The sequence below is a fragment of the Merops nubicus genome, unplaced genomic scaffold (assembly GCF_000691845.1).
Source record: "Merops nubicus isolate BGI_N331 unplaced genomic scaffold, ASM69184v1 scaffold1446, whole genome shotgun sequence".
Taxonomy (NCBI): Eukaryota; Metazoa; Chordata; class Aves; order Coraciiformes; family Meropidae; genus Merops; species Merops nubicus.
Window position 1 is genome coordinate 21,513 of NW_008615410.1, and position 15,255 is coordinate 36,767.

The 15,255-nt window shown below is 36.6% G+C and overlaps 1 protein-coding gene across 1 annotated transcript in view; it reads left to right on the plus strand.

Annotated features, from left to right (window-relative positions):
* Positions 1-1,585: 1,585 nt before the first annotated feature.
* PLEKHA5 (pleckstrin homology domain containing, family A member 5) overlaps positions 1,586-15,255 on the plus strand; it is a 66,727-nt gene continuing 53,057 nt past the window's right edge. The window contains exons 1-4 of the mRNA XM_008942492.1: positions 1,586-1,662; positions 2,543-2,663; positions 8,943-9,047; positions 11,744-11,816. Coding sequence (XP_008940740.1) covers positions 2,556-2,663; positions 8,943-9,047; positions 11,744-11,816 — 286 coding nt within the window. The 5' untranslated portion in view covers positions 1,586-1,662; positions 2,543-2,555. The remainder of the gene's footprint in view (positions 1,663-2,542; positions 2,664-8,942; positions 9,048-11,743; positions 11,817-15,255) is intronic.

Consider the following 15,255-nt stretch of genomic DNA (forward strand, 5'->3'; position numbering starts at 1 on the left):
CTGTACTTCATGGTTTTGAAAGCTAAGATGGATAAGTGAATAGGCAATAAAAGAAGTAGATGTTAAGGATGAAGTGCCATTCAAAGCTTTTGCTGTTCAACACCTCTTCTGCTATCTTGCAACTAAAGCACTTTTGTTTGCTGTCTAGGTTTGTTCTTTGTTCAAGAATATTTTTCAGGGCTGAACTTGTGATAAGGAAGGCATGATGTTATATAAGATACCCAACATGAAAAACATATCATCACATATTCTTTACAACAGTAAATACTATCAAATGGGATTACTTTCTTTGTGATTTACAGTGCTGTTTTGAGATACTGGTGGTTTTTTTAGCATTATTTATTTTTCAGTTTATAAATATTATTTAAAGTGTTAAAAACAGAAGAGGTGAGTTTCTTTTGAAGCGTGTGGGTTATATCTGAATAACGCATCTGCATATATACTCATTGCCTCTCTGTGTGTAATTTCTGCTTGTGTGCTTCTGAATCACTTGAGCCAGGTTTAAATTTCATCAGTGCACTTTTCCTGCTCTCTTTCCTGCATTTTGGGGCCTGAGAGTTCAGAGGGGGTTATTGTAGTTGAAGCACCCCTTGACTCACAGCTGCACAGTGTTGCTGCGGTGCCAGCTCCACACTCTCAGGTCTCCTTGGAGCATAACTGGGGCTGGGACCTGCTGCTTGTGTTGAGGCTGTGGGTGGAAAAGCCCCAATCTGCAGCAGCCACAGGTTGTGACTGTCAGCTGATTGACATATCTGGGAAGCAGGAAAGGCAATTCCTCCCCTTTTCTTCCTTCCCCTCTAGGGCTGGAGGGCTCAAGTCAAAACATTTCCTTCTTGAGTGGCAGCAGCTGATTGTTGTTGAATTTTGGCAATTTATTCCAAGTTGTGGGAGCTGCTGTGATCTAGCAACAACTGCATTTCTGGGGAACATGATACTGCAAAGTGTGGTTTTGTGCTGTTGGGGGTGAAGCCCTCAGCCAGCAGGTTCCCTGCCGCTTGAGGGCTCCCAAGATCACTGCAGGGGACTAGCACTTTGAATTAAAGTGTCACCAGCAAGAGTAGAACTGTGATTCCAATGCTTTGCTCTTATTCCAATCACTGAACTTTTATCTGTATTATTGGTAAATTTTGAACTAGTAACTTCATGTTCTAAGCTAGAAGACAATTGCTTTTAGAATAGTGGTATTTTATCCCTACAGAGCAATTGTCTGGCTGATGTTTAGCTTGTCCCTGTCTAGCTGAAATCCTGTTTATAAATATATAAAGACTTAGCTGAAGTGAATTATCAGTGATTGTGTATGAGCTCTATTACTGCACTAGTTTTTAAATTCAAAATCTTTACCAGCCCAGTGCCAATGTTTTCCATCTCTTTGCAGAGTGTTAATGAAGATTCCTTAATGCTTACCATATTTTTAATTACTTAACATGTATATGCATTTGTCGGCGTATACACAGACATGTTGTAATGAAATATTCATAATTGTTTTCACTGAGCTTATATACTCAGTGTACTAGATTTATATACTTGACTTGGAAAAATAAAGATTGCCTAATTATTTTCTTTATCTTTCTTCCACAGTCATAATGAGCGAAAAGTAACCTGCAAGCATCCAGTGACAGGACAGCCATCACAGGACAACTGTATTTTTGTTGTGAATGAACAGTAAGTGGCATCTGTTCCAGTTCAAAAAAATACATGTTTTAAATTTTTTTAATATTGAAGTTAGATTCAGTGACTGCTAATTACAGTATTTGTTTTCAAAGTCAGATTAGAATGTATAATGTTTTACTTGTTTAAATTATTTGAAAGTCATATTAAATATTTAGTACTAATTTTTAAGGCTTAAACCATAGCCCAGATTAGTTATATGATAGAAATGCACTGTGTTTATGCACTGGGTGAATTTCCACTTGTCACTTTACTTATTTTGTAGTGTTAGCAAATGACCTATATATTATATAATAATCCCATAAACTTCCATAAAAGGAATAAATTTCTTAATCACTTAATGACAATCATGTCCCCTTAATCTGTTTTGTTTTGTCTGATAGTTTCTCCTCAATCAGTTATTTTCTTGGCCAGTTGAGACACTTTCTGAATCACTGGATAACAATGTGGTTTTGCTATCTGTATACGTGGCCAGATATTGGGTGTCCTACTTGCCATCATTGCTAGAGAGAAAACCATCAGAACTGCAGCACGTGAAACTTCACAAACCTGTGTGTTCTCACTAAAGTGAGACAAAGCCACATGAGGTCTTTGGAGAGCATTTCTTCCCATTTCCATCTCATGCTCATAACCTGTCTTTTTCCGTCCCACCAACACCTTGTGCTAACAGAGAAATCCTATTTTAAAACAACATCTTAATCTTCTAGAATAGATTCAAGTTTAAAACATAGTGCAGGTAACTACAATGAAGTGTGAATTGCTTTCAAGTTGTAAAAGTAGGACACAGGCTGTTTTAGGCTTTATCTAGGGGTGCTTTTTAATAGCAGTCTGCACACACAGCATGTTCTAGTGCTATTACATATTCTATTTTCAGGACTGCTGCAGCAATGACATCTGAAGAAAAGAAGGAGCGACCAGTAAGCATGATATGTGAAGCAACTAACTATAATCTGACATCAGATTATGCTGCTCATCCAATGAGCCCTGTGGGCAGAGTAAGTCTTTATGTCCAAAATAAGTTAAAATTAAAATCATTTGGTTTTTCCACAAGGTACTAGACAGTGCTATATATTAGTATTACCTTTAAAAAGAGAAACAAGGCATATATTTTTTCAGGGCATTTGGCTCCTTTCATGTTTAATTTGGAAACTGAAACAAATTATCACTGAAGCTGTCATTTTTATCAGGTATTTCAGATCTTATCACTTGCACATTAAATTGTTAACAGAATCTGACCTTTCTAATCTGTGTGAACAATTCTTGAATGACTGCTCAGACATCTGGGTAAGCATTGTTGTGGAAACTGCTCGATCACAAACAGTTCACTAGATTTCCACAGGTAAAATAGAATTATAATTGTGTGTAAGAAGTAGTTACAAGAGAGATGGAAGGTGACCCTGTGCTAAAATTAAAGGGCAGACAACATGGTTTGCTGTTGTTGGACCAGAAGCAGAAATCCTGGTTTCTTAGAAAAATTCCTGGGGAAAAGTCCTTGAGATTCCTAGGTCATCTTGACTTGTGTCCTACTTTCTTCATTTACCCAGCTTCTTAGAAGGTTAAGGTAAAAGCCCAGATGTTTATCAAAGTCATGGGTTCAATTGTATCAACTTTTAAGTTTATTGCATAAAGCTGATGAAGCTATTGTGTACCTTTTTTTTTTCATTTTATGGACAGCTTTCCTGAAAGGAAAGTGCACTTGCTACAAAATTAAGAATTTCCTTGAATTTGCTAGGACACCAAGATAACAACTTTGATCAGTGATGACAGATAAGAGCCATATAATTTCTTCCACCCAGAAGTCACCATTTAAACAAGGGGAAAAAAAAAAAAAAAAAGCCAGACTTCTGTTATTCATTGGAAACTTTAACAGTGAGAAGTGCTCTTCAGCAGATTAATCCAGCCTGCAAGAGAAAAATTGGATTGAAATTATTTTCCTTGTGGTAGGAAACATTGTAAGGTTTCTTTAAGGACATTTGAGAAACATATTTTTGTTGTTTCAAATGTCTCATTAGACAGGCAGAATCCTTGACCTACCTTAGAAAATTGTTATTTAATGAGGAAAATGTCTTAATCTACTAGTGTTGCTGGGTGGGAAAAAAAAGGAGTCACAGATTAATTATAAACAGTAAAAAAAATCCATCTCAACTTCCATATGGTTATGTTTAAGTCCATGCAGGAAAGCCTGTTTAATACAAAGCAAAACAAAACAAACTAGAAAAGAAACAAACCACACCCACCAAACTCAAACATGACTTATCCTTAAAATGACCAAGCAAACAGAAAACCCAAGGTAACTTAGTGTTAGAGTTGCAATAGTGCTGTCAATTCTAATAGTTACACAGAAAATTAATTACAAGAAAACTGGCTAGGAAGAGCTCTTGGTTTAGAGTAGGAAAGGAATTACAATTTAGGAGCACATGTTTTATGAACACTTTTTGTTAGGCTTTGTCAAAATAGAAGATTAAAATGCCCTTTAGCATGTTTGTCTCAGTGTTCTAGAGGGAAATGGAGAATGCTATGCCTCAGTTCTTGCAATTTCTTTCCTTCCATTGATTAATGACACTTTAGCTTCCTGTGGAAATTACTATATATTGAAGAAATCAACTTTTGTTCTACTTTCTATTCCTCCTGTCTTCTCTAGTTAATTAAATGCACTTAAAATACTACTATGATTACTGTGACTATATGTACTATCACAGTACATCAGTTTTCAAATTGACTGAATTTCTGCAACACCATTTTAAAAGTTTTGTTTTCAGGAGATGAATGCTTACAAAGTAGAACCACAGCTAATGTTATTCAGCATTTCCTGGTGGTTATTTAAGCCTAATGAGTTGAATAGTTTTTAAAGATAACCATACAGTAATGGCTCACTATTTGGACGTGGATATAAACAGATTTTTTTTCTATGGGTTTATTCATATCTCCCAATAGTAGAACCTGAAATTCTCAGCTGTGTTATCCACCTTTAAATACAATATGTATAGGCTCTGTGTATTGGAGCACAGTAAAAGAGGAGTGAAGTATTGGTGAGGAAAGTAAATTACAGAGCAGAACAATGCATCATGTGCATTGTATACCTATTTTTTAGGTATGTTTTAGAGATAACTTTCTGTTTTCAGAGACAACTCGTGAACACACATGGAAGGTAATAAGGAATAGATGAAAAGTTTGTGGTACAGCTAAAGTTTTGGATAGTTGAAAGGTGCAGAAATAAGTTCTCCCTTTCATTAATGTTAACTGATCCTGAATAGATGCAGAACTTGGAGAAGCTTTTATACTGTGGCAGAAAGACCCATTGGAGCCTAATGCTGCTGCTATCTAGAGGGTAATATGGAGTGAGGCAAAAATCAGTGTTTCCTCACTAAAAGTCTTATTTCTAATCCTCCTTTTCCACTATATTCATGATGCTGGCCAAATGGCATACTATAGCTCTGTTAAGTGCTGCTTCTTCATTGTTGTCTTGAAGTTTAATTCTAAACCAGAGGTCACAAGCACAGAACTCTGACTGGGAAAAAGATCTACATAGACTTGAGATTGCTACAGTTATATATTTTCACATCTCTTTTTAAAACTAAGACTTAATTTTTGTAGTTGTCTTCCTTTTTTTTTTCCCCACTGTTAAAATCACAGCCTAGACAAGTATAATTGTATGTCATGAAATGCATTCAGAGAATCAGCTTCACACATTACAAAGTCAGTCATATTATCAGTCACCCTGCACATTTCATCTCCCCTGCTCTTCATTGCTGTCCTGATTGTCAGCAGAATAAGGCTAACAAATTTGTCACCATAAGTGTCTTGGAGTGTTAGCCCAGGACAGCTGCTGCAGAGCCCCTCGTGTCTCCATTAGAGCTAGGGTGTATCACATTGTTTATAAATATTCATCAGTTTATTTGTAAATTTTTCATACAGTGCTGAAGCTAGTCCAGCTTCAAATGGCTAGTTTAGGTATAGCCATACCTCTCTTCTCAGTACTAAGGTTAGACAGACATTTTGGAGCAGTAGTCATGGGATACATTGACAAAGAGCAGAGTAGGTAGGAGCAATGTGAAGGGCAGTATTGGTGCTCAGGGCTCAGCACCTGTACTGTGTTTTCATGGTTTATCTTTAGACTAGTCCAGTACTACCCCTTGTGCGTCTTAGATTTTAGTCTATCTAAAATAAATCCAGTTTGCTCTACTGTGCAAACCAAAGCACAGTAAGAGTGAATGATTGGTCAAGCTAAAATGCTGAGGCAGAAACCCACTCAGCTCATGGAAAACTACAACATTGTGAGGCACTGAAATTGCCTACAAAATCTAGAAGCCTGTATCATGTTGGTTTGTGGTTTGGAAGATAATGTAAGCCTTGAAGACTGGAAACATATTTTTAAAGAGAAGCTGAAAGTAGAAAAGATTTAAATTTTCACTCTTTGAATTCACATACAGAAAATTTCCTTTTCAGCAAGGTTGTCAACCTATGTTTTTTTCCAAATACAAGCACAATAGGTTTAGTGTTAATTACTTTTGTGCTAGTTCTGAAACTGGGGAAGAAGCCTCACAGGAATTCTGTGTGCTTTACCTGCTAAGGAGAGAGAAGAGCAGCTTGCAGAGTGACAAAGTGAACAGCCCCAGCTACTGACTGCTCTGTTGCCCAGAGCTAAAACCCTGCTGGTGTTTTTCTTCAGATCTGGGAAGGAGTCAATACCACTGGCTGCACTTCCTGGCTTCTTTCTCGGTACTGGGCCTACAGGATCCCTTCCATAGGTTCTGATTTTGGAGGCATCACAGTTGCTAGGAGCATTCCTTAGAATAGGTCAGATGGTACCAGACGTGACTATAAGTTTGCTAGCTCTGCTACCTTCTACATCTTCCAGTGAGTGGTTAGTAGTTGGACTCTTCATTCACTATCCCCCTTTTGTCTTTGCCTTCTCCAGGAGCTGAAGCTGTGCAGTATATCCTACATTTTCAGTGCTGTGGGGTAAAAAGTAGTTGAACCCCCTTCAATTCTTTTTTTTTTTTTTTTTCCTTGCTTCCTGTTTCTCCAGCATGAGAACATGGGATGGCCAGAGATCACAAACACAGCAAGCAGAGGAGGAGATCTAAAAAGTTTGAGAACTCAACCCTAGTTTATATATACACTCACAATATATCAATATCCTAAAATACTTGTCATCTTGAGGCTGTTGTGAATGGTTATTCTCTTTATGCTGTGTGTGTTAAAATAATCACAAGTCATCTAAAATGTTCTTTGTGTTAACTAAAATTAGAAAGTGCTTGTTATGCTGTGTTTAATTAAAGGAAGTTTATATTCACAGTGGGTAAAATGTAACCCATTAAAACTTTGCTGTGAGCTCAGGGAAATTGGAATTAATATGGCTTATTGTCAAACCTACCTAAGAGATATCTCTCTAAATTATCTGAATTTGTCAGTAGACTTCAGATTAGTAGTACTTGTGGTTGGTTGTGTTTTCAGGAGCACACTTAAATTATTAGCGTTTTACAAGCACAGGAAGTCTGGAAAACTCCTGAGAGGTTTGGAACCTTTAATAACTAATATTAAAGCAGCTATGACTGTTATAAATTATTTCTGATCAAAATCTTGTCACAGCTGATGTGTGATATGCCAATATAGTAGCCATATAGGTATAGATGTAGTTAACTTTATAATGTGCTCTGGATTGTTTATAGGTTGCCTGTATATTCCTTTTTACAGCTGGATGTCATAATTCTCTTGGCTTCCTACAAACCTTCGTCCATTTTACACTGGTAGAATTTTTCAGATGAAAATGTAAAAGATTTTTAATTTACTTTGAATCACATATTCAGTTGCTTTCTCTATCTTGCTCTCCAGAGTTGAGTCAAATTTCTGTATGTCCAAGGAAAATTAAAAGCAATCTCATTGTTTTTATATTCCTTCTTGATTCTTTCAAAAAAGAAATATAAACCAAACTTGTTTCATTGTGTTATAGACTTAAAGCAAACACACATAGGTTTTAGTAATGTTGCTCTTTTTTGGCTAAGCTATGTTGTATTCTTCAATTAATGTCATAGTTGACACAACCTGCACATCATTTTAAATTGTAGTTTTAAGTTTATGGTTTTTAACCTACTGTGGAATTCTCTTGGAAGCATGGATAAAACCCAGCTCAGTTCTGTGGTACGTGTTGAGAGAATTTCCATAGAGGAACCTCATACCCTAATTTACAACAAAGTCCAAGTGTTTGTTTAACCTTCCTCCTTTAGGAACTTTGCACAACCTTGTATGATTATTCTCAGTAATAGAGATGGGGAAGCTGGAGCACAAGATTATATTGTCTCAATTCAAATAGTGGATTTGGGGCAGAGCCATGAACACAGCTTAAAAAACTTACTTGAAATTCTTTTGCAGAGCAGGGTAGTTTTCTGTATCACGTGGCAAGGTCTCTGAGGCAACAATTCTTAGAAAATTTAAAACACAAGTAAACATTCAACTCTTTCAGTTGCAGAAAAAACTAACTGTAGGCTGAGAAGAATGAAGTGTGAATTGGCAAAGTGCTGCACGTTTCTTTATGCCTTTTCCAATTTCTTTCGGTTACTCAAGTACAAGAAGGTTAAAATCTAAAATGCATTATTTATCCTCCTCCTCTTAAATATCTGTGATCATTGCATAGCTGTAAGGTTGTAAAAGGTACAAGCAACGGCAGATATAAGCACTGGAGTTCCAGTGTAAAAGTTTCAAAGTATATCTTAGTGCAAGCAGGTAAAATAATGAATATTCAAACCAGTCCAGAGGTCATAGAGCGAAGGGTTCTTGAGAGGGGAGAAAGAATAAGTTTAATTAGGAAAAAGTTAGAAAAGGGGGGAGTTATATAACTTGTTGAAATCTGGACAAGTTTTCATGTCTTAGGCCAGTGTTGGGAGCAGGAAAGAGTAGAATTTTCTTGCTCAGATAATGTAATTTTTCCATAGTTAATAATAGTTCTGTTAGTTTTACTTCTCTTTCTACAATTTAGTAAACTTTCTAGCTACCATAGAAGAAGGTCAGATATGTATTTGGTTGTTTTTTCTTGCTAAAAAAAAAATTCTTTAAGTACTTGTCTTGGGATTTGTCTTTAAATTCTCTGCAGAGGAAAAAAAGCAGGAAATGCTGAAGCCAGCAGAATCATCATAATAATTATTTATCTAAGAAAGGAATACAATTTGTAGTCTACAATCGTTCAGAGGAACATGAAGGAAAAGATCTTAAAGTAAAGAAAATATGATTTTTGAACAGAGACTGATGTCAAGTTTTCTTTAAACTGTTCAATTTAGACATCACGATCTTCAAAGAAGGTTCATAATTTTGGAAAGAGATCAAACTCAATAAAGAGAAATCCTAATGCTCCAGTTGTCAGACGTGGCTGGCTCTACAAACAGGTACTCTTCCCCTCTTCACTTCCTTTTTTGCCAAGGTGTTTGATGTACAAAACATGATCATTTGCAGAAAATATAATTATAGCAATATCAGAGTGAAGCTATAAACTGTGAGGAACTGACACATGGTATTTTAATTAATTTGTAGCATTGTGATACAAATGAGTGAGGGCATCAAACAAGTATATAGCATTGATATATATACATATTTCTCTCTAAAATACAGAAAGGACTTGAAAGATCTAGGCAGGTGTTGGTAGTAAAAAGCTGAAGTAACTTCAGGCATGCTGAGACGATGGGACAAAGATGTATGGCCGAGCATATTGTTTTTTTTAAATTCTGAAGTTTTTTTGTTAAACTATATCTCTTAATATTTTTTTTAAATGTAAGTAAATATTTTCAATAATGAATTGAAAGTCAAGAATTTTTTCACATATGAAAAGAGAGAGGAATGCCTGTTTTCTTAACTCAAAGATAATCACCTTAAAACCAGAGATCATTTTGTTTTCCTGTTGAATGTAAATATGAAGTATTTCCCCGTTCTTCACAGAGCTTCTTAGCTGATCAGCCCTGGTGTGTTCTGGTGCATGGGTTTATTCCTTTCCAGATGAAGAACTGAACATTTCCCTTTGTTGAACTTCATAAGGTTCTTCTCTGCCTAATTTCCCAGCCTGTCAAGGTCCCTCTGAATGACAGCACAATTCCCTGGTGTATCAGCCACTCCTTATAGTTGATATTATGTGCAAACTTGCTGAGGGTGCACTCTGTCACAGTGTGCAGGTCATTTATGAAGATATTAAATAGTCCTGGCTACATTCTCAGTGTCTGGGGTGGACTATAGCAACTGGCAGCTACTGGTGCCACTGATCACCGTTCTCTGGGCCTGGTAGTTCAGCCAGTTTTAAACCCACCTCACTGTCAAAATGCATATGAATGAATGGGGTTTATGTGTAAAATGATTTAAATGCTATGATGTTTAATTGTTTTTTGTAAGAAAAGAGGTTGCTGCATGTTTCCATGTTGTAGTAGGAACTGAAAGTCAGTTTAGTCAATACCAACAAATACTGTCTTCAGAAATTTACAATGAAAGCTTGTGCAGGTTTGTTATTGATCAGTAAGTTTCTCGACATGTTTATGTAATCACAGAGAACAGCAAGTTTTGTTTGACTCGGGGTGTGCTGTCTCATTGCATGTAGTACTGTTCTTCTGTCATTTTCTACTAATTTTTAAGTCCAGTCAACTCCTTTGGGAAAGCATTCACTGAAAATACACTGTTACTATATTACAACATAATCAAGAGGAAGCAATAATTAGTAAATCCTCTGATACAGAAAGGATACACTTTAGAGTAGGAAAGAATTTATGATACGAGGAGCACAAAATAGTTTAGCGTGCCTCTGCTGTTCCTGACGAAGGGCTGAAGATCATTCCTAGCATGTCTCATTGCTGGCAGAATTTTACGTGTGGCTGTGTAGAAACCTGTTGGTGGTTTTGGGTGATGGAATCAATGTGAGGTTGCATAACAGCCTCTTCAGAAAGTCTGTCTGAGGGCTTGTGGTAATCCTTCATACTGAAGAAGTTTGGATGTTTTCACATGATGGAGTTGATTTTTATGGCCAGTGTCCTTTGAGCCAAAGGTCCAGCACGTTGCTCTGCTACTGAGTCTGCTTTCCTTGCAGTGAGGTGAGGAAGGCAGTTCCCCCTCCTCCTCGCTGCCTTTCCAGTTGTGAAATGGGAGCTGACTGCTATGGGCAGTGCTTCCAGACTTCATCAGTGCTTGTTAAAGCACTTTGAGAAGCTCAGAAGGAAGATGCTATAAAGTGTTTAGTTATTCTATTTGTGAAAATGTTTGTGGCAAAGGGTTTTTTTTAACTATTTCTGAATAATATTTCTTAGCTAAGGTCTGATTTACCGTTTCTTCTCCCTCCTTCAGCTTATTTCCCCCCACCCTAAGAGGAGCAGAGCTTGAAATACAAGGCTAAAAATGATTCTTTTTTACAAAAAAACCAAAACAGCCCCAAAATGAAATCCACACCACCTCAGCTTCTCATTATAGGCTCCCTCTTCTTGGTTGTCACAAAACCTGCTTACTACAAAAATATTGATAATTCACACATACTCTTCTTGGAACAGATTAACATATTTATTAAATGTGACTCAACAAGGATGTGCATGCTGTGATGCTCTGCCTTATTTACACTGCAGCAGTGGTGGCAGTCTTTCATTCTGAGTTGTGCAATGTAAATTGGTTGTAAGCGTAAAAGAAAATGAAATTGCTTTAGGAATAAACTTTTTTTGGGGAAAAAAACAGCTCTAGATATATAAGTGGTAATAGAAGGTGAAGTTCAGGGAGTTTTTTCAGGAAACAAAGGAGGATGTACCCCAAGTATTACCTTGCACTTTTCCTTTTTAAGAAAAAAATATACTTTTTTTTGTTAACTGTAGATTGTAGTCTCTAGCCTGCTAAAATAATGGATTATTACTTATTATTGAATCATGTTCACTTCAGGCCTCCTGGGTTATTATGATCTTTGTTTGCAGTGTCAAGTCTGTGATGAGATGTCAAAGATACTTAAAATATCGTAGCCAAGAAACTGCATGACTAGCACACCACCACAGTTATGCACCACTGGTTTAGTTTATGAACCATTACTATTAACAGTCTGAAAGTGCTTATTTGGTCACTTTGGTTAATACAGGATAGTACTGGAATGAAGTTGTGGAAGAAACGGTGGTTTGTGCTCTCAGATCTGTGTCTCTTCTATTACAGAGGTAAGTTCCAGTCAGGAAAGCTTTGGGAATTCTATGGGAAGCAGAAATATAGATTTTGACACACCATTCAAATATAAGAAATAAGAAGCTGATACTTAAAAGATTAAATAGTTGTATAGCTGTCAGTATCCAGGCCTGCTACTTTTATCATTCTGTTTTGTTGGTTTTTTTTTTCTTTCTTAATTACCAATTTCACATAATTGCTTCCTGCCTGTCAGGTATGCTCAAAGGGCAAACCCATTCACAGCTACATCTTCTATTAAATTCTAGATTGTAATTTTCTTTCTGCATCTGTTGCTAGGAACTAGGGTATGCCAGGTTAAATCTGGTTGGTTTTTTTTTCCATGCAAATTAAGTATCTAAATGGGGATAGGAAAAGGATAGTGCAGAGGAACTGAAACTCTACCTTTGGAGTGAGAAAGAGGATACATGCCTTCTGGGAATCTAATCAGTGCTCGTTATTACTCATGAAGTGAACTGTTGTCCAATTCTTTATGAGGAGAAGTCTCTGCTGTATTTAGGAAAATAATATGTAGCTACAGTGGACTAATTTTATATTGGAAAAATTAGCTGCATATAATTCTAATCTGGAGATACGGATGTTAGAAAACTGATTCTTTCACCGTTACAGAAGATTAACTGTAGTGCTCCTGAAGGGATAAAAAAATAGGATTTGTGTGTATGGAAGTGTATTCAATCCTGAAATAAGGTGTACAGCCTTAATAGTTTAAAGGAGTCTAAGAGTGAAGAAGATTGTAAAGCACAGCAAAAATAGAGGAAAATAAACAGTTAAGGCCATCTGCAGCCTTAACTGCAGATGAAGAGAAAGAAAGGGTTTCAGTTTAGGATGAGACTTTAAGATTGGTAGAAGTGATGTTGATGCTGGTGATGCTGAAAGCAGTGACTGATGAATTTAAAGTGCTGTTCTGTTAAAGTGCAGCATGGTTCTAATTTAATCAAAACAGATCATGAAATAGAAAAGCTCTGTAACTGGTTTACTTGACAAATTCTGAATTATTGAAATGTAATCATTAGCCTTTGGTTTTTTATGCCAAGAAGTATGCATGGCTGGATAAAACACTGCTGAGTCAAAATTAGGCTATAATTTCAGTCGTGGAGGCATCAATTATGGTACAGTTCCACTGCATTTAGTTAAGTGGTCATTATATACTCTGTGCTTTCTTGTAAGGTTTTCTTATTTTAAAAAAGTTTTCAGCCTCTCCCTTCCAAAGGTTCTAAAAAAATGCTGCTAACTGGCTGCCTTAAGAACAGATTAAATTGACTTAAAATACTGCATGTGAAGTATCTCTGAATAAAACAAAGAAGAATAAACAAAACCAACAACAAATAAAACAAATCCAAACAGCTCTGTGATTTTCCTTTTTCATTTCTACATGTTATTGTGCCAAATAAGCTAAAATACAAGCAGAATAGTCTAAATTGTTTACATGATAAGAAGGAAGTCGTGTACTTACTCCCAGATCACAGGCAGTGCTTCTGATTGCTTAGTTGTGGTTTTTGGGGGTTTGGGGGTTTTATTTTTTTTGTTTTGTTAGTAAATCTTACAGAACTTGTACAATTGTGTTACCACGTTAGCACCCTTAATTCAGAGATGAAAAGAAATTTTGTTTCATTGTATTTTTTCAGAGCTTAGCAAGCACTCTTTCTGTTTCACAGAGGGATAGGAGGCTGTCTGCTTTCATATTGGAAGGTTATTGTTGCAGCAAATAAAAGATCTTAGAGCTAGACAGAAGATCTGCTATTTTCCTCTTGTATTATTCATACACAGCATACAAGTAAAGATGGGTATGGGGCAGTGTAATGTGCAGATAAAAGCTAGTCTGATTGGAAACAGGTTTTTAAAATATGGAAATGGAATGTGGCAGTATGTTTTCAACAAAGACCAAAGTCCTCCACATACACAGCTGTTCGGTGGAACAAAAACCCTTAGTCTCTTTATATGGCACTAGTGGCTGTGGCTTAGTTAGGAGACAGAGTAGGATCTAGCAGAAGAAGGGAATTCTTCCCCAAAAAAGCAGTCCAAATGACATAAACCTCAACATTTGCTGTGTATTCTATGACAGGGGGAAAAAGCAGGACTGATTTTTTTATGTGTATACCTAGCAAGGAGTAAATATCTGAGAGGGAAAGATGGGACAGTTTGAGGCATACTTATGAGTACAGTTCAGTGCCTGAAAGTAAATACACTCTCTTCCTTTCGTTTGTACCTTTTAATCAGAATAATTTTATGCTCAGTTCTCCGATTAAATAACTATTCAAGAGAGCATAATTTTTACATCTAATGTCGTGTGATGCTAGAAAAGCTGGGCAGAGCTTTCCCCATAAAAAGAACTTAAAGTTGTGGCTTTTCAGAACTAAGTGAGTAAACAAGAACTGATAAAAGATTTTTAAATCTACCTACAAGAGGTAGTCCTTTTTTGCTGTTTAGATGTATTGTAATAGTTACAGTATTAATTTTCTATACCTGAAGCTGTGTAATATCTATAGCTCCCTGTTACTTTCATAGGTATAGTAATTTGTTGTGGGCAGTATCTTCAACTAAAAGAAGTGTTTTGGGAGACAGTCTCCTAAAATACTGGTTGAAAACAGAACTTCTGTATCTGAAATATAGTTAAAATTAATGTTGTGAATTGCATCCAATTACTCCTTTATTAAAGTATAACGATATAAGAGCTGATTGTGCCTTCCAATTTAAATGTCAATTTATTATTATAACGTATTGTTCTAAAATTCTATCAAAAACAAGGTTCTCCAAAAAGAATTTTTGTTTTGGGGGAAACTTGGAATTTTTTTTGCAAATTGCATGAAACATATGCTTTCTTGCAAGTAGAATGTAATTCAGTGTAAACTCTTAATGAGAATTATAAAAACTCATAACTTAATATGCCTAATATCAGAAGAAGAATGTGCAAATTTTCTTTAAGGCCAACAGTCTTAAGCAGTATTTCAAAATACTTTTGCTCTCATAGGTATTTGCAATTTTTACTGAGCAGGCAATTGATGGCAGGTATTGTTCTTGTTGCTGAGGTGGAGGCTTGGCTTCCACCTGCTTTTCAGTCCTGAAGTCCTATGCAGGTGAGCTCTGCTCCCCAGAAGAACTCGAGGCAGAGCTATTTGTGGTGTTTTCTGTAAGGCAGATTCCACAAGGTAGCTTAAAAGGTTAAACTTTGACAGAACTAGCACACTCTGGAGGGGCTTTTGTGCTTGTCCACCTTTGGAAAAATGCCAGGAGGCCATTTTCAGGTGGCCTGGATTTCGCAGCACTTGGCAGGTTTTTGGGGGCACACACTTGCTCCTAGCACTACGTTCTGCAGCACGTGTTGGCAGGGGGAGGCTGCACAGTGCCTCTGGTGCACTGCCCACTGCTGAGGCTTTACACAGACCCTGCATATCCAAGCAGCCTGGCTTTCTGAGTTCC